This window comes from Schistocerca serialis, chromosome 2, assembly GCF_023864345.2.
Source record: "Schistocerca serialis cubense isolate TAMUIC-IGC-003099 chromosome 2, iqSchSeri2.2, whole genome shotgun sequence".
In the NCBI taxonomy this organism is placed as follows: Eukaryota; Metazoa; Arthropoda; class Insecta; order Orthoptera; family Acrididae; genus Schistocerca; species Schistocerca serialis.
The window spans coordinates 1,048,527,190-1,048,547,670 of NC_064639.1; the positions used below are offsets into that span (position 1 = coordinate 1,048,527,190).

Here is a 20,481-nt window from a genome sequence, read left to right on the forward strand (position 1 = left end):
ATCTTGGGATCCTGTGTAAAGAAACACCTTACCAGGGTTGGGGATGTATGGTAAAGAAATTCACCCATGGCTGCTGTTGCACAGCTATTGGTCGTGGCCTCTATGGCGATGGAGATGCTGGTTTTCTCACTTTAAAGGGAACCAGCAGTGGTTCAGTAACCATGCACCATACCAACACATTTATACAACTTTTCATTTGTACACCAATGTTCCTCATTAACCACAAACTATGCTGGCACAGAGTGATTAGCACACTGGGCTCGCATTCGGCAGGATGAAGGTTCAACCTACGCCCAGCCATCCTTATTTAGGTTTTCCTTGAGGTCCCTAAATCGCTTCAGGCAAATGCTGGGATGGTTTCTTTGAAAGGCACAAGCAATTTCGTTCCCCGTCCTTCCCTAATCTGATGGACCAATGACCTTGCTGTTTGGCTCTCTCACCCCAAACCAACCATACGACCAACCAATCTATTCCAAAAAATGCCAAGAAGATTGCTATGAACTTCATCAAAATTAATACAGTGTGACAATGATGCAATCCTGCGTTGTTTATACGGTGAGTGCTCCAGATGTTATGCAACAGATTTGCTACCATGATCCCCACCACCTCTGTAATGCACAGTAAAATTATGAAGTGTACAAACAGTTTGATTTTGTAGTTAGAGCAGAGTAACAGACTGAAATAAGTCGCAAAGAGTTGTGATGAAGGACACCCGCTTTTTGAAGTTTTTCGAGGTATTCAGTCTTTATCTCACTTCCTAGTCATAAAGACATTTTATTGACTTCCCTAGAAAGTACTGAACAATTGCAGAATGTAATAAAAGATGCCAGATTTGAGTTCCTGTGGAATGTGGGTCTATTTTCAATGCACTTTCACCTTCTTGTCATTTTTTGGGGCCTTATATGGTTCCATTACTAAAACAAATATAGTTTTTAGGTGGTTTAGAACACAGTCATTCAAATGAAAATGGTTTAAAAGAGTTTGCTGAAGACGTGGACCAAAAATTACCATTTATGAAAAATCATTGACTTTGCCTTCAATTTGTAAATTGTTGGAAAGAGCAGGAGAAGGAAATTTTATGTTGTAAGATCTCGTATTGGTACGTTGTTATGTGCAAAGTTTCAGGTTTATCCTGCAATTATGTCTGGCGATAAAAAAAGCTAAATTTCACATTTTTTCAAGCATCTCTCTCTCTCTCTCTCTCTCTCTCTCTCTCTCTCTCTCTCTTCTTTTTTTTTTTTCCCCCCCCCTCCCCCCCCCCCCCCACTTAGTTTCAAGTTTTCTTTGCTTTTTTTAATGCCTTGTATACTCTCTTTGCAAAACCAGATATAGGTTTGTAGGTGGTTTAGAACATGGTCTTTCTAACAAAAATCGTTCAAAAGAGTTTGTAGACGATTCTTTTTGTAAAAGTGGACAATAATAGCCATTTTTAGTAAAAATCATCAACTTTGATCTCAGTTTGTAAACCATTGGAAAGCAGCAGGAGAATCAAATTTTGTATTCTGAGGCATTGTTATTGGTCTAAGGCATTGTATTGGTAAGTTATTGTGTGCAAAGCTTCAGGTGTACAACTCATAGAATGTTTCAGATTCTTCTGAACTATGTTACAAGCTTTTGGCTTATGACACACAAATATTTTTATTTATTAAAGACCAAGAAAAAGAAAATTACATCAGATTCAGAAGATGATGAAGACAGGGAAGAAAAGGAAGACAAAACAAAAGAAAGTGGTGACGAGAATGAAGATGCAGAAAATGCTAAACCAGAGGAGAACCCAGTTGTGCCAGATGTTTCTGACAGTGACTCTGATCAGGAGTTAACAAGGATGATGGAGACCCTGAGTAAGTATAATATGGTTGCAGAGTCTTACTAATTAAATCACAAGAACTGGGAGCGTATTACATCTTCCTTTGTTGTTATAAGAAGAGCTCATTAAAATATGTCAAAAAAAAACTTTTATGTTTTAAGAAATTATATATGATTGTGTTACAGTTGATCACATGGGCTCAGATTGTGAATGGGGCAGTACCCCTAGCATCATGTGTCTTAATTAAAATGCCGTTAGCAGACCCACAGGCTGTAGTTAGGTTCATAGGACTGTGACCTCATACCATGTTATCTCCACGTCATCACCATGTACAACATGCTGTTGCCCTGCCCACACCAAAGCAAGCTTTTATCTGATACAATGTTCCTATACTCCACTTTTCCTCCCATTCATATCTTCTAATCCTTCCTTTCACTCTTCCTTCCTCCTCACCTGTTCTATACTTTGATGAAAATAACTTTGTGATTAACTTTTCAATGAGCAGACTGTTAGGAGCCAGCTGCTTGACAATATTTTTTTTTTTTTAATTGGATCCGTAGACCAAGCATTTAACAAATTATGACTTTTTCTAAAGTAGCATTCTTGGTCTATCTTACAGTAAATTACAATTGGTGTTTACACCATTTATGCTATTTGTATTTGTTCATGTAATATTTCTTTTTTGTACAGTAAATACATTACTATTTGTCTTACACTTTAATTGTGTTGCAGACACAGTCATTAATACTATGGTAACAGTTTTCTAACAAACAAGTGTTGACAGTGACAGGTTATTTGAAAATATTTTATTGTTTATCTCTCGAAGGTAGTTTTTCTAGAATTTTTGGCTCTGCATGTGATGGCATTTTGTATTTAATGGATGTATGGGCTCATGAAAGGGGTCCCCTTTCCTTGTGTCATGGTTGTGTTGTCTCTTGTTATCTTGAGTATCGGGAGCATGTTTGAATTTTCTTCAACACAAGACACACAGATTATGTGTGAGGTTCGTAAGGGCTTCAAATGCCGGTCTACATGAATCTCTCCATGTAAGTTTTAATGTCATCCGTATTAAAGTTTGAATATTCTGTTAATGTTTGTTTTGGAGGTTCCTTCCCATAAAACTATGCCATAACTTAGTGGTGAATGGATTAGTGTGTAGTGTATCATTTTCATAATATTTGTGCCTTTATAGGTAGCTGGGTTCGTACAGTACATATAGGTTGCAACTGATCCGATATGTTCAGCCCACATCACATTTTCATGGATTATTATTCCAAGGAATTTAGGGTATTTGGAGTTTTCTGCTATGCTTTTATCTATGCAAATATTGCTGCCCTCACTGTGAAGTTGTTTAGTTTGAAATGTAGGCATTCTGTTTTTGTAATGTTATGCAAATTTGGTTCATTAGATCTCTCAGCGTTATTTACTTCTAAGTTTTGTGTCATATGTATGACTAACTATTTTGCCTTAATTAGTGATATTTGGGATGTGATTTATGAGTAAAATGAAAAGCAGTGGCCCAAGAATTGATCTGTGTGTTGCAGAGAAGCGCAGAGTTATCACTTCAGATCTTATTTTCTCTTATATTGTTTCTGTGATTTATGTATTTTGTCTTCCGTTTGTCAGGTATGACAGGATCCACACTCCTGCATTCCTTCTTAAACTATATATGCCTAACATTTCTGTTAAAATTTTGTGGTCTTTTGGTTATTTTTTGAGCACCTGCAGTGTTGCACATTCTGTAGGTTCATGCAGAGCCCTGTCGCGCCTAGCTGGCTGCACGCGAGCAGCACTGCCACCTCACCATTGTAATCTGACAATCACAAAATTATTTTAATCGAAAGTACAGTGCAACCACAACAGTTCTCTACCCCTTTTGGTCTGCAGCTATGAGACAGTAGTTTTGTGTTCATGTATATGTGTTTGTGTACATTGAAAAAGAATGCCAGTTCATAAGCTGACCTACCATGCCCAGACTGTTGTTTATGTGCCTATCTGCTGCTCATTGACTCTGCCACAGGAAAAAACTTGTCTTCTGATTCCGTTGCTTGTATTCTATTCAGTCTTTTGAATATTGTGTGCTATTTTGTTTCCAGGAAGAGTGGTTTTACACATTACATTATATTCAATTATGACTGTTAAAAAATTTCTCAGATATTCATAATTCTTGTTTGTGTCTGAGGGGTCATTTCAATGGGTAACTAAATGGGTGACAGCATAAGATCAAAAATGATTAAAATCAGTTTTCGGATAATTTAAATTCTCATACCTTTTGCAATGTAGACTCACAGAGACACTAATTAATCTTTAATGATTTGACATATTAAATGTGCCATGTACTGTGAGAAATTCAACGCGATATTGCTCCATGTTGTTGTGACACCAGTAATTGGCTCTGCATTACATTTAACACCAAACTCAGTACATATATTTCCATCCTCTGAAACAGTCTGCAACTGACATATGTGCTCTGTTGCAGGATATTTAACCTAGTACTCACCAATTGCATCCAAAACATTACTATATCTAAAAAAGCAACCAAATATGTCCTTACAAACATTTTTCTTGCCTTGTGACATACTAGTAGAGTATATCCATAGAACTCAAGACATAATGAAGTTTGGTCATAAGTCTGAATCTCTCTCTGTTTTCAGTGGCTTCAATGCATTGTCGGATTTTGACCTAATGCTTGCACGCAAAAAAGAAATGAGCAAAAGACGGAAGAGAAAAGATATTGACTTGATAAATGACAATGATGAATACATTGCCCAACTTATATCTGATATGAGATACGCCGCTGAGGTAAAATATTTGTCATGAGCATTTGATCTTAAGCATGCATGTTTATTAGAAAATGTTTTTATCCATTGTTTATTATGCTGCATTAGTTAAGTCATGATTACAACGTTGAATTCCATAATTAGAAAAAAGACTATTTTGCTTGTTTTTGCTGTAAATACACTGAGACTCTATATAAATAAATTCAAACTGATAATTTATTGATAATGGTTAGTGAAGGTGGGAAGGCAGATCCAAAGTTTAAAGGGACCTGTCAGCCAGAATTGGTGCTATTTCGTGGCCTGTTAAAGATGATCTGGGACTAAGGAAGCCAGATGTTTATAAGATTGCGTTCCACTGTGGTAAAACATATATCGGTCAAAGTATTTCTGCTTTTGAGGACACGGACACCACGCATGGTTACTGCACGAAAAATTCATGCTAGCGGAACATGTCTTATTTAAGGGATACACTTTGAAATAGGATGAGAGACAGGTAGTTGCTACCACTTCCTGTTACTGGGATTGTGTTCTGGAAGAAACTATTGAAATTTGGTTGATTGATAATCTTCAGTGGGAACAAGGGCTATCCTTAAAACACGTTGTGGAACCCTATGCTCACCTGCTTTAAAATACTACATTCTTTGATTCAGTTGGCAGAAGATTTAGATGACAAGTTACAGCAGCGATACTCTATCTTTGTTTGCCTCACTGTTGGCAGCAGTGCTCATATCCTTTGCAATGAGGACGGCACTCGTGGCACTTGGGACATGTACCAGGTACTGTCGGGTGGTCTTTAAAGAGGCACTGGCTCCGGCATGGCCTCAGTTCAGAGAGACTCAGCAGCAGCAGTGTGTCACATGAAGATGAAGGCCAGTTGGAATGTAAAATATTGTCTCAGCTTGACAAAGATCCATTTACAAGCCCAAAAATAGTATGTTAAGGTTTGCTGATCTGCTGTAATTCTGTCAAAGATAATAAACAACGTGGAAGATGAGATGAATTTAAAAGATTGTGTCTTGAAAAATAGGTTATAAGACGAATATCAACAGAAGTAAGACCAAACTAATGGAATGTAGTTGAATTAAATGAGATGCTATTGCTTAGGAAGTAAGACACTACAAGTAGGTAGATGATGTGTACCATTTGGGCAGCAAAATAACCTGACCATGACAGAAGTAGAGTGAGTATACTCTTAACAAGTCATTGCTGAAGTTATTTGTCTGGAGTTTAGCCTTGTGTGGAAGGAAACATGGATGGTGAACATTTCGATCAAGAAGAGAATAAAAGCATTTGAAATATACTACAGAATAATGGGTCAGAGATTTAAGTCTTTTGTTTTGCACTGCAGTAAAGTGTAGGAGAATTACTTTACTACAAATGATGTATTTTATTTAACAAACACACATTTTAATCTTCTTTAAAGTAATTTTGTATTATATATATCCGTACAGTTTTGTGAATCCTTACATTTAGAGACCAAATTACTCATTCTATGCAGTACTAAAAGTATTTGTAGTTCATTCGTGCACATTTTTGTTAGCTTTTCATATTTTTATGCCATTATTGTAAACATGTTTTCTACATTATTTTCATGAGTGATGTGCACTTTGAATTAACCCCCCCCCCCTCTCTCTCTCTCTCTCTCTCTCTCTCTCTCTCTCTCTCTCTCTCTCGTTTTCTCTTTCTTTCTGATTTCATGGTGTCACTGTATTCAACCAGGACTCTCCCACCTGCATTTCAACAGCTCTTATCATTTCCACACTCATACAGCCTGGTCACCATTGGACAGTGTATCTGTAGTGATGAGAACTCCCTAGCCCAGTACGCTGTAGGTCTCTACCAGGGCCTTTATGGACAGACGCTACCCTCCAACCTAGTCTACAAACAGATTTCCACTGCCATATTCTCGCGTACCCCTAATCCTCCCATCACCCCCCAGTATCAGCCACAAAGGAGTGCCCTCTCATCACTCATTATCACCATGGACTGCAACAACTGAACCATATCCTTAGCCAGGGCTTTGATTTGGAGTCACCATCCATGGAACTGAGAAAAGTCTTACCCAAGATCCTTCCCACCCTTCCTAAAGTGGTGTTTGGTCACCCACCCAACCTACACATCATACTAGTCCATCTCTGTTACACTCCCTTTCTGCAGGGATTATATCCCAGCAGAAGACCCAGGTGCAAGACCCGCCCTTTCCACCCACCCAGCACTTCCTACTTAAGTCCTCTCATAGTCTTATTCTGCCCCGTCAGAGGCAGGGCAACCTGTGAAGCAGCCATGTCATATACCAACTCTGCTGCAGTCACTGCCCAGCTTTTCACATGAGTATGATAACCAATCAGCTGTCTTATCAGAATGAATGGCCACCACCAAACTGTGGCCAAGAAGAAAATTGACCAACCGGTGGCCCAGCATGCAGCTGAGCACAACATGCTCGATTTCAGACTGGTCTATTTATATCCTTCCCTCAGCTTTTCTGAACTACACAGATGGGAGTTACCCTTGTAACACATTCTTCACTCCTGTAACTCTTCTGGCCTCAGTCTACATCAACCCACTGTCACCACACCCTCCCCCCAACAGTTTCCACTTCCTTTGTCCTATCCCCCACTGCCAGTGTGTGTCTCCACGTCACCTTCATCATGTGCCGCTCCCCACCAGCTCCAGCACACATGCATCACATGCCTAGACTGTGCATGTCACCCCTCTCTGCTGCATTCCTAGCCAGCAAACCAGCTGCCTCCCCCCAGGGGGTCCACAACTCTTTTGTGGATACGTGCGTAGCGAGCACGGGACCCCGAGCTAATGTGGCCCTCCTTCCTTTCCGGGCTGCATACCCTCCCTTTCCGCATCCTTCCCTCTCCCCCATCTTCGCCCCCCCCCCCCACCTCACCCCTGGCTCTTTCCTTCACTTTCTCCCCCTCTGGGAGTATGGTTTGTGCCTACTTCCGGAGACGGACGCTCGAAACTGTTACAAATTCCTTGCTTTCTACACTTACAAGTCTTTGTCCTTCCTCTGTCCTTCTCTTTTCCTTCCCTCTTCTCTTTGCCCTTTTCTCCGCTGCGGCGTTTGAGACCCCTCTTCTTTCCTTTCCCTTTCTCTTTTTTCCTCCCTGTGCGTGTCTGAAGGCCGACCCACACACTTCCATGCGTAGCCGGTGACTGGGTAATGCGTAATTCCCCGCCCCGGGTAGACAGGTAGGACACGTACGTACCCCCTGGTAACGGCCAGGCCCAGGGAGGGGTGATTACCCGAGCTGATACTTTCCGAAAGTGCCGATTGGTCCCTCCGTCCGTTTGTCAGGAGGTGTGACCTGAGGTGTGAACAACCACCTAAGGCGGGAGTGCCCACAGAGAGGGCCCCCACAAGGGAGGAGCACGCCATTGGAGACGCCGGTAATCATGGGGGATTCTTCCGCAATGGTTTCCTCACCTTCCACTATGTCTGCTCACAAGCATAAGTTCACTGAGTCTCGGCCACAGACAGTTCTTCCATCGTTGCCACAGTTCCTTGTTGTTTCTCGGTCTGACGAAGGTCACGACTTCTCCACGGTCAACCCTTTCATTATTCAGAAAGGTGTCGACGCAATTGCAGGTCCTGTAAAGTCTTGTTCCAGATTACGGAATGGCACCCTGTTGTTAGAAACAGTCAGTGCCCTCCAGGCACAAAAATTGCTGCGTACCTCACTACTACACACCTTCCCTGTCCGGGTGGAACCACACCATACTTCAAATTCCTCGCGTGGAGTCGTTTATACACGCTCCCTCGATGGATTGTATGACGAAGAAATTCAGCACTACCTGTCTGACCAGGGCATAACGGCTGTTCATAGGGTTATGAAAAGGGTTGACACGAACATCATTCCAACCCGCCCTGTCTTCTTGACATTTGACAAAGTTCAACTCCCATCGAAAATCCAAGCAGGCTGTGAGATAATTTCCGTTTACCCTTATGTCCCAAACCCTACGCGTTGCTATCGGTGTTAGCGGTTCAATCACACCAGCCAGTCCTGTTTCAATCCGGCCAAATGTGTTACGTGTGGCAAGGATGCCCATGAGGGTGCTTGTCCACCTCCATCCCCTCGCTGCATCAACTGTATGGGTGACCACGCTGCTTCCTCTCGAGATTGCCCCGTTTTTAAGGACGAAAAGCTCATCCAGGAAATTAGAGTAAAGGAAAAGGTGTCGACCTTTGCTGCTCGAAAATTATTCGCCAGTCGACAGCCCACTGTGCCTCGGACAGGAAAATACAGCACTGTCCTTGCTTCTCCTCGGCCAACAAAGGAGGCGGCCACGCAGACTTGCGACCTCACCTTTAGTGCCACGGTCGTCAGATCGGCCAGCGCAAAGATCGCCCGTTCAACCTCACCACTTTCGCCTGCCCACTCTCTGGCTCACCCTTCGTCGAGTTCTGCTAAATCTCGAGCCCAAAAGTCTGACACCAAGACTTCGAAAAAAGAGCATACTCGTGAAGAGTTTTTACGTACCGCAACTTCCCAACCATCGGTTCCTCCTTCATCTAAAAATCATACTTCCAAGAAGGCTACAAAGAAACCCAGTTCCTCTCCTTCTCCGCCAAGGCGTGTCTCATCTACAGCACCACCTGGCGGAAATCGCCCACAGCCATCTTCTGTGTCGCCGAGGCGCACTGCTGGCGGCCGATCAACCGGCCAATCGCTGGTGGCAGGAGCTGCTCTTGACCTATGGATCAGGATCTTCTGCCTTCGGCTGAATGCCATTCCATGCTGTCAGTTGCAAGCTCTGAGCAGTCGTTGAGTTGACAGCGACCTTGGTCACATTCCTCCATTTTCTGTTCACCCTATGTCCATTATCCACTGGAATATCCGCGGTATTCGAGCCAATCGGGATGAATTGTCGATCCTCTTACGATCCTACTCGCCGGTCATCTTCTGTCTTCAGGAAACAAAGCTGTGACCCCATGACCGCTTTGTTCTCCCTCATTTTCAGTCTGTCCGATATGACCTCCCCTCTGTTGAAGGCACTCCAGCACATGGAGGACTCATGATTCTTCTCCATGAAACTCTCCATTATCACCCAATCCATTTAAACACTTCCTTCCAAGCTGTCGCCGTCCGTCTTTCCCTTTCCGGATACACGTTCTCTCTTTGTACTGTATACATTCCATCGTCCACACCAATGGCACGAGCTGATCTCTTTCATCTTCTTGGTTAGCTTCCACCCCCCTATTTGCTGGTTGGGGACTTTAATGCCCACCACCCGCTTTGGGGATCTCCACATCCTTGTCCACGTGGCTCACTATTGCTAGACATCTTCCACCAAGCGGATCTAGTTTGCCTCAACACTGGGGTCCCTATATTTTTGTCTGCCTCCACGACAAATTTATCTCATTTGGACCTTGCAGTCGGTACTGTTCCGCTAGCTTGGCGCTTCGAATGGTTCGCCCTTGATGATACACACTCGAGTGACCACTTTCCATGTGTCCTTAGACTGCAGCCTCAACTGCCATACATGCGCCCGCGACGCTGGAAGTTTGCCCAAGCCGATTGGACACTTTTTTCGTCTCTAGCGACATTCGATGACCGTCACTTTCCCAGCGTCGACGATGAGGTCACACATATTACCGACGTTATTCTTACAGCTGCGGAACATTCAATACCACGCACCTCCGAATTGCCCCGGCGCCCCCCAGTTCCTTGGTGGAACGAGGCATGCCATGATGCAATACGTGAGCGGCGACATGCTCTCCGCGTTTTCCGCCACCATCCTACTTTGGCCAACTGTATCCGCTATAAGCAGTTCCGAGCGCAATGCCGTCGTGTCATCCGCGATAGCAAGAAGGCAAGCTGGAAATTCTTTATTAGCTCATTTAACACCTTCACTCCCTCCTCGGAAGTTTGGAGTCGGCTTCGACGTTTCTCAGGTGCGCCTAGTTTCTCCCCGGTCTCTGGGCTCACTGTCGCGCATGACACATTAGTGGACCCCGTCGCAATTTCTAACTCGTTGGGTCAGCACTTTGCTGAGATTTCGAGCTCTTCAAATTACCCGCCAGCGTTTCTCCCGAAGAAACGTGCAGCGGAAGTGCGAACTCTTGCTTTTTCCTCTCAAAATCGCGAAAGCTACAATACTGTTTTCTCCATGCGGGTACTCCAACTTGCACTCTCTTCTTCTCGCTCTTCCGCCCCAGGACCGGATAGTATCCACGTCCAAATGTTGCTGCATTTATCAACCCATAGTCTGCGTTACCTCCTTCGCCTTTATAATCGAATTTGGACCGACAGTACTTTTCCCAGACGATGGCGGGAAGCTATCGTCGTTCCTGTTCCGAAACCTGGAAAGGACAAACATCTCCCCTCTAGCTATCGCCCCATTTCTCTCACGAGTAGTGTCTGTAAGGTTTTGGAGCGTATGGTGGATTACCGTTTTGCGTGGTGGCTGGAATCCCGCAGTCTTTTAACACCTGCCCAATGCGGATTCCGAAAGCATCGTTCGGCAGTTGACCATCTTGTAGCTCTCTCCACTTATATCATGAACAATTTTCTCCGGAAACGCAAAACAGTAGCAATATTTTTTGATCTGGAGAGAGCATACGATACCTGTTGGAGGACAGGCATCCTCTGCACACTGTTCTCTTGGGGCTTTCGAGGTCGGCTGCCCCTTTTTCTTCGCGAATTTATGGCATAGCGCACATTTAGGGTGCGGGTGAACACTACTTTCTCCCGTGAAAACGGGGTACCCCAGGGCTCCGTGCTGAGTGTTGTACTGTTTGCCATTGCCATCAATCCAATTATGGATTGTCTCCTTCCTGATGTCTCAGGCTCCCTCTTTGTGGACGATTTTGCGATCTACTACAGCTCTCAACGGACCAGCCTTCTTGAACGACGTCTTCAAGGATGTCTCGATTGCCTCCACTCTTGGAGCATCGAAACCGGCTTCCGTTTTTCTCCCAGTAAGACCATTTGTGTTAATTTTTGGCGACGTACGGAGTTCCTTCCACCCTCCTTACATCTAGGTCCTGTCAACCTTCCGTTTTCAAACGTTGCTAAATTCTTGGGTCTTATGTTTGACAGAAAACTGTGCTGGTCCTCCCACGTTTCCTATCTTTCGGCTCGCTGTCTGCGATCCCTTAACACCCTCCGTGTCCTGAATGGTACCTCCTGGGGAGCGGACCGAGTGGTCCTTCTCCACCTCTATCGCGCCTTAGTGCGCTCGAAATTGGACTATGGAAGCATAGTCCACTCCTCTGCTCGGCCGTCTATTCTTCGGCGTCTCGACTCTATCCACCACCGTGGATTACGTTTAGTGTCTGGAGCTTTTTACACCAGCCCTGTGGAAAGCCTTTATGCTGAGACTGCTGAACCTCCGCTGTCCAATCGGCGAGCAGTCCTTCTGAGTCGTTATGCTAGCCATCTGTCTTCCATGCCTGATAATCCAGCCCATGATCTTTTTTTCGACGCCTCCTTTGATGTAGGGTATGCAGGCTGCCCCTCCTCCCTACTACCACCGGGAGTCCGCTTCCGTCAACTGCTCCATTCTCCTTCCTTCCGCTTTCCTAAAACCTTCTTGACAACTTTGGGTACAGCACCGCCTTGGCTCCGTCCCCGGATCTGCCTGCTCCGTGACCTTTGTCGATTTCCCAAGGATGGTACCCCTTCACTTGTTTATCGTCGGGCATTTGCTGCTCTATGTGCACAAATGACGGACGCCACATTTATTTACACCGACGGCTCGAAAACATCGTTAGGTGTAGGGAGTGCCTATATTGTTGGCGACACCCCAAATCACTTTCGGCTTCCCGACCAGTGTTCGGTTTATACTGCGGAGCTTTACGCTGTTCTCCAGGCTGTCCACTACATCCGCCGCCATCAGCGGATACAATACGTTATCTGCTCAGATTCTCTCAGCTCTCTCCTCAGTCTCCAAGCTCTTTATCCTGTGCACCCTCTGGTCCACCGGATTCAGGACTGTCTGCGCTTGCTCCACCTGGGGGGCGTCTCGGTGGCGTTCCTCTGGCTCCCGGGACACGTTGGTATCTGTGGAAATGAGGCGGCCGATATTGCAGCCAAGGCTGCAGTCTCTCTTCTTCGGCCAGCTATTCAATCGATTCCCTTTGCTGATCTACAGAGCGTTTTATGTCGTCGTGTTGTTCATTTATGGCATGCGCATTGGTCGACACTTCCCCATAATAAATTGCGGGACGTGAAAGCTCTTCCTTGTGCTTGGACCTCTTCCTCCCGAACGCATCGTCGGGAGGAGGTAATTTTAACTAGACTCCGGATAGGGCACTGTCTTTTTAGCCATCGACATCTTTTAAGCGGCGATCCTCCCCCACTCTGTCCGCACTGCTCTCAGCTGTGGACGGTAAGACACCTTTTAATTGAGTGCCCCTATTTTAATCCGTTACGCTCCCGTCTACAGCTATTGCCTGATATATCGTCGATTTTAGCAGATGACATGCGCTCAGCCGACCGCGTTCTCAAGTTTATTAGTGCCAGTGAAATGACGTCAGTCATTTGAAGCTTTTTTTGGGGACAACCAACCCCTTTCTGTAGTGGATTTTTAAGCCTTCCTTCTGCTTTTAGTTTCTCCAATTTTATGACTTTCGTTCCCATTGCTGCTGGTTTTCAATTTCGGTTTTTTACTGTTTCCTATGTCACGGACCGGGCGCTAATGACCATAGCAGTTTTGCGCCCTAACACACACACACACACACACACACACACACACACACACACACACACAAAAACCCAGCTGCCTGCCTCCAAGGCGCTAGCTACCCAGCCCCAACCCCTCTTCGTGCCTCCCATCTCTCTATCCCACCACCCTCCCCATACAATAACTACCCCAGTCCACATGCAATCCATGTTTGTGGGCGCACGCACAAGATGACGACTCAGTGCTTCTGCTTTCCGGTGAATGGTCTCTTTTACTTCTAAAATATTTGCATTCTGCCAGAACTTTCCTACTGTAATTAACTCAGTGAAAAGTTGTCTTCATGTATCCAAGAACCTGTATTTAAAATCAGTACTCATATTTTATGGGTTTGGGTATATCTGTGATGAAAGAATTGTTGTGCCTGATGCTAGCCACAGAGAGAACGATCTTAGTGTTTTGAAACTGTAAGGAGTGATCAATAAGTTTCTATTCAAGGGCAGGACAGTCCAGAATCAGTATCTCAATGGCAGGAAAAAGGCTGTGAGCATTGAAACAGTCATCACCGATGTAGCAAGTTGAAGGTACCCATTTAGTAAAATACTGCGTCCTGCTGCGGGAAGTAGTCCATAACTATCTGCCGCATATCCCCATCCGACAGGAATCGTTGATCCATCAAGGCCTATTTGAGGGATGGAATTTGTGATAGATAATCTCTTGGGGAGAGATCAGGACTATAGCGTGGGTGCTTGAGTGTCTCCCACTTGAGTTGGCGTAATTTCTATATTACGACATTTGCAGTATGGGGATGTGTGTTATCGTGAAGTAGCAGTGCCCTTTGTTGCAATTTTCGTGGACTTTTTACTTTGATTGCATGCTTTAATTTCTCCTGCATTGTGCAGTGCCATTCCCCAGTCATGGAGACACCAGGTACTTTGAAATAAATAAGCAATGGACCCCAGTAATCAAAGAACAAGATGAGCATCATGTTTCAGCAGATGGCATGAAACTTGACACACTGTTCCACAAAGGTGGTTTTCAACAGACGTGTTGACCCTATAAATGTTCTCCATTCACCAATGGATGTCCACTGGTGTCTGTCTTTTGGCAGCTGGAAAAGAATAACAGCATGTTCGTCTTGTTGGGATGCATATGGTAATAATATCACCATAGCTCACATTTTTGCATTTACTACACTCGTGTCTGAAAGACACCAATGCCCTATTAACCCATGGTAATATGTTGGTGCTTATGTACCCACATCAAAGTCATTCTACATTGTATATAAACTGCAGCAACATCCTCAAATGGAAACTTTTGATCACCCCTTATAAAAATAAATAACATAACATTCCAGTTACCAAAACTTCTCTTTTACGATTGTTTAAAGATAAGGAATGTGGACATTATATGAGAATGATAATGTTTAAAACTGAAAAATAAATAAATATAAAAACTTCAAAATACAAGCAGTTCTTTAAAAATACCAAGTATTTCTGTTGGGCTTATATGCTGAATTGTCATTTGTTGTGTAATTGTTACATCCCACATCAGATTATCCAGTTGTCATAAAACTTAATGAGAAATAAAAAAAAAATGAATCACAGCTGTAGTCTTTCCCTCCAGTTATTGCTTTTCATCAGTGTCAGTTTATTGTATCAAGAGTCAGTGGAAGAACACAAGATTGCATCACTGTCATGACATAACAGTGTTGAGTTGAGTTCGTACCTGTTCTGGGGTGCCATGAGTGACCTCACTTGAACTGTTCTGTCAGTAGATGGAGTTAGAATGGCTGCGTCTGCTTCTGTTGGGTGCAGGGTCACATACTATATTGGTGTACTTCCTATTGATTCTGTTAGTAGATGGTTTTTTATAGGCATGGGCTCCACCCCAACGGGAAGGGGCAGGATAAACTGGTTGGGCTACAAGCAGGAAACCTAAGGGAGAGAGGTACTGTCAGGAGTGGTAATATGTATATGGCTCTTACTGCGCAAATTGAAGTAATGTCCATCGTAAAAACTTCAACATCAAAAAATTTTAGTCCTGGTGGTCTTATCTTTATGGGAAGGTCTAGTGAACAGAATTATATTCAAAACCAATAGTCAGTGGCATCTCCTTTATGTTATGTTAGACGGGAAGCCACAAATTGATTATTTTGGGAAACTGTTCCAAGACATGAACTGGAGTGATGTATACATTGCTCAGTGCATGAATGAAAAATGCAACACATTATTATTTTATCAAGTCCTTACTGTATTTGTAAAAGTTTCTCCCAAAACAAACCCAAATTAGGCCAGAATCTACAAACAAGCCCTAGATTATTCAAGGAAAGACAAAAGAAAATTCTATCTGTCAGTCGGAAACATCTTTGATGTTGATTCTATAACTCATTACAAGACATACTGCAAAATACTGAAACAAGAGAAAGATAGTTGTGTCAGATAACAAAATACAGTATACGATTAGTGGAGGAGGATACTGGTAGAACCATAGATGAAGAGGAGCAGACAGCATTAAGAGGAAATGATACAATGATAACAGATATAGTCTTGCAAAACTTATTAACAAGCATTTCATAACTCGTAATGAAAAGATGGGGTTGTTGCTTCAGTAGATGCCGCCGTGAAATATGTGACCAGAAATTACAAATAACTTCAGTAACATGAATATGGCTCTCACTGCAGCAATTGATGTAATGTCCATCATAAAAACTGTAACATCAAAAAATTCTAGTGGTTATGATAAAATATAAACAAAGTTACTTAAACATTGTATTTATTATTTCACTAACATTATAAGTTATTTGTGTAAGCAGTCACTTACCAGTGGAACATTTCTTGGATGGTTGAAGTATACTGAAATTAAGCCTCTGTTTAAGAAAGGAGGTAACATAAATACCGTCAGATTTACATTCAGTTTCACTTATGCCAGCTGTTGGAAATTTTTTTAGAAAAGGTGATGTACAATCAGTTGCTTAAACATCTGACAATATGTTATTTATTGTTGAAGTCACATACTGGATTTCTGAAGGGTTCTGACATTGAGAGGGCCAAGTGAAGATGCACTTAATTCATTAGACACTAAGTTGAAGGCTACAGGTATATTTTGTGAACTGTCAAATACATTTGATTGTGTGAATCACAATATCCTTTTAGTGAATTAGAATATTACAGCTTAACTGTAAGTGCTGCAAAATGGTTCAAATCGTATAACTCTTGACAGGAAGAAATGGGTCTCCAGGAGAAAAAAGTGTGTCTTAAGCAGTTATGCATCATCCAACAAGGAACTAATTACATGTGGTGTTGCACAAGGTTCCATCTTAGAACCTTTACATTCATATATGATACGAACATAGTGGTAAATGGTAAATCAAGTATAGTCTTAGAAAATTGGGTAGTGACATTTTCATGGACATTAATAGATGTTTCCCAACCAATTCTTGTCACAAAATCTTGAAAAAAGCAGTCTTGCGATTTAGAACTTGTAAGATGCTTCCTCTCAATTACATGCCTAAAATATGATGCTGAGCAGGTGGAAGAACTGTACAGTGTTAAATTCTTGGTATTACAGCCTGATAATATATTCAGTTGTGAGGAGCATACCTCAGAACTGCTGAAGCACCAGAACAAATCTGTTTTCAATTCGGATGTTGTGGAACACAGGTGATATAAAAATAAAAAATCAAACATACTTCAATTACTTTATTTCCATAATGTCATATGGGATAATTTTTTGGGACAACTGATTGAGTTAAGCTAAAGTTTTCATAGTCCAAAAACGTTTATTACGAAATATTTGTGGTGTGAACTCAAGGAGGTCATGCAGAGGCGTGTTTTAAGGGGCTCGGGATACTAACTACTGCTTCCCAATATATTTATTTCTTAATGTAATTTGCATTATAAATATCTCTCTTTTTTTTTTTTTTTTTTTTTTTTTTTCAAGCCATCAACTCAGTTTGTGGAATCAGTACTAGAAAGAAGACTGATCTCAAAGATTCGAAGTCACTTACTTTGGTCTAGAAAGATTTTCATTATACAGGAACACACTTTTTCAATAACTTGCCAGCAGCCATGAAAAGTTTAGCTACTGATAAAGTTCAGTTTCAGAGACCTTAACAGATTTATTCCCCCCATGAACCATGGACCTTGCCATTGGTGGGGAGGATTGCGTGCCTCAGCGATACAGATGGCCGTACCGTAGGTGCAACCACAACGGAGGGGTATCTGTTGAGAGACCAGACAAACATGTTGTTCCTGAAGAGGGGCAGCAGCGTTTTCAGTAGTTGCAGGGGCAACAGTCTGGATGACTGACTGATCTGGCCTTGTAACATTAACCAAAACGGCCTTGCTGTGCTGGCACTGCGAACGGCTGAAAGCAAGGGGAAACTACAGCCGTAATTTTTCCCGAGGACATGCAGCTTTACTGTATGATTAAATGATGATGGCGTCCTCTTGGGTAAAATATTCCGGAGGTAAAATAGTCCCCCATTCGGATCTCCGGGCGGGGACTACTCAAGAGGACGTCGTTATCAGGAGAAAGAAAACTGGCGTTCTACGGATCGGAGCATGGAATGTCAGATCCCTTAATCGGGCAGGTAGGTTAGAAAATTTAAAAAGGGAAATGGATAGGTTAAAGTTAGATATAGTGGGAATTAGTGAAGTTCGGTGGCAGGAGGAACAAGACTTTTGGTCAGGTGATAACTGGGTTATAAATACAAAATCAAATAGAGGTAATGCAGGAGTAGGTTTAATAATGAATAAAAAAATAGGAGTGCGGGTTAGCTACTACAAACAGCATAGTGAACGCATTATTGTGGCCAAGATAGACACAAAGCCCATGCCTACTACAGTAGTACAAGTTTATATGCCAACTAGCTCTGCAGATGATGAAGAAATTGATGAAATGTATGACGAGATAAAAGAAATTATTCAGGTAGTGAAGGGAGACGAAAATTTAATAGTGATGGGTGACTGGAATCCATCAGTAGGAAAAGGGAGAGAAGGAAACATAGTAGGTGAATATGGATTGGGGGGGAAGAAATGAAAGAGGAAGCCGCCTTGTAGAATTTTGCACAGAGCATAACTTAATCATAGCTAACACTTGGTTCAAGAATCATAAAAGAAGGTTGTATACCTGGAAGAATCCTGGAGATACTAAAAGGTATCAGATAGATTATATAATGGTAAGACAGAGATTTAGGAACCAGGTTTTAAATTGTAAGACATTTCCAGGGGCAAATATGGATTCTGACCACAATCTCTTGGTTATGAACTGCAGATTGAAACTGAAGAAACTGCAAAAAGGTGAGAATTTAAGGAGATGGGACCTGGATAAACTGAAAGAACGAGAGGTTGTAGAGAGTTTCAGGGAGAGCATAAGGGAACAATTGACAGGAATGGGGGAAAGAAATACAGTAGAAGAAAAATGGGTAGCTCTGAGGGATGAAGTAGTGAAAGCAGCAGAGGATCCAGTAGGTAAAAAGACGAGGGCTAATAGAAATCCTTGGGAATAGAAGAAATATTGAATTTAATTGATGAAAGGAGAAAATATAAAAATGCAGTAAATGAAGCAGGCAAAAAGGAATACAAACGTCTCAAAAATGAGATCGACAGGAAGTGCAAAATGGCTAAGCAGGGATGGCTAGAGGGCAAATGTAAGGATGTAGAGGCTTGTCTCACTAGGGGTAAGATAGATACTGCCTACAGGAAAATTAAAGAGACCTTTGGAGAGAAGAGAACCACTTGTACGAATATCAAGAGCTCAGATGGCAACCCAGTTCTAAGCAAAGAAGGGAAGGCAGAAAGGTGGAAGGAGTATATAGAGGGTTTATACAAGGGCGATGTACTTGAGGACAATATTATGGAAATGGAAGAGGATGTAGATGGAGATGAAATGGGAGATACGATACTGCATCAAGAGTTTGACAGAGCACTGAAAGACCTCTAAGTCGAAACGAGGCCCCGGGAGTAGACAACATTCTATTAGAACTACTGACAGCCTTGGGAGAGCCAGTCCTGACAAAACTCTACCATCTGCTGAGCAAGATGTATGAGACAGGTGAAATACCCTCAGACTTCAAGAAGAATATAATAATTCCAATCCCAAAGAAAGCAGGTGTTGACAGATGTGAAAATTACCGAACTATCAGTTTGATAAGTCACAGCTGCAAAATACTAACGCGAATTCTTTACAGACGAATGGAAAAACTGGTAGAAGCGGACCTCGGGGAAGATCAGTTTGGATTTCGTAGAAATGTTTGAACACGTGAGGCAATACTAACCTTACGAATTATCTTAGAAGAAAGATTAAGAAAAGGCAAACCTACGTTTCTAGCATTTGTAGACTTAGAGAAAGCTTTTGACAATGTTGACTGGAATACTCTCTTTCACATTCTAAAGGTGGCAGGGGTAAAATACAGGGAGCGAAAGGCTATTTACAATTTGTACAGAAACCAGATGGCTGTTATAAGAGTCGAGGGGCATGAAAGGGAAACAGTGGTTGGGAAGGGAGTGAGACAGGGTTGTAGCCTCTCCCCGATGTTATTCAATCTGTATATTGAGCAAGCAGTAAAGGAAACAAAAGAAAAATTCGGAGTAGGTATTAAAATTCATGGAGAAGAAGTAAAAACTTTGAGGTTCGCCGATGACATTGTAATTCTGTCAGAGACGGCAAAGGACTTGGAAGAGCAGTTGAACGGAATGGACAGTGTCTTGGAAGGAGGATATAAGATGAACATCAACAAAAGCAAAACAAGGGTAATGGAATGTAGTCAAATTAAATCGGGTGATGCTGAGGGAATTAGATTAGGAAATGAGACACTTAAAGTAGTAAAGGAGTTTTGCTATTTAGGGAGTAGTATAACTGATGATGGTCGTAGTAGAGAGGATATAAAATGTAGACTGGCAATGGCAAGGAAAGCGTTTCTGAAGAAGAGAAATTTGTTAACATCGAGTATAGATTTAAGTGTCAGGAAGTCGTTTCTGAAAGTATTTGTATGGAGTGTAGCCATGTATGGAAGTGAAACATGGACGATAACTAGTATGGACAAGAAGAGAATAGAAGCTTTTGAAATGTGGTGCTACAGAAGAATGCTGAAGATAAGGTGGGTAGATCACGTAACTAATGAGGAGGTATTGAATAGGATTGGGGAGAAGAGAAGTTTGTGGCACAACTTGACTAGAAGAAGGGATCGGTTGGTAGGACATGTTTTGAGGCATCAAGGGATCACAAATTTAGCATTGGAGGGCAGCGTGGAGG

At 42.6% G+C, this 20,481-nt stretch overlaps 1 protein-coding gene across 1 annotated transcript in view; it reads left to right on the top strand.

Annotated features, from left to right (window-relative positions):
• Positions 1-20,481, top strand: part of LOC126456616 (protein IWS1 homolog) — a 119,106-nt gene that overhangs the window by 58,991 nt on the left and 39,634 nt on the right. Inside the window, exons 4-5 of the mRNA XM_050092359.1 lie at positions 1,652-1,845; positions 4,462-4,609. Of these exons, the coding sequence (XP_049948316.1) occupies positions 1,652-1,845; positions 4,462-4,609 (342 nt within the window). The remainder of the gene's footprint in view (positions 1-1,651; positions 1,846-4,461; positions 4,610-20,481) is intronic.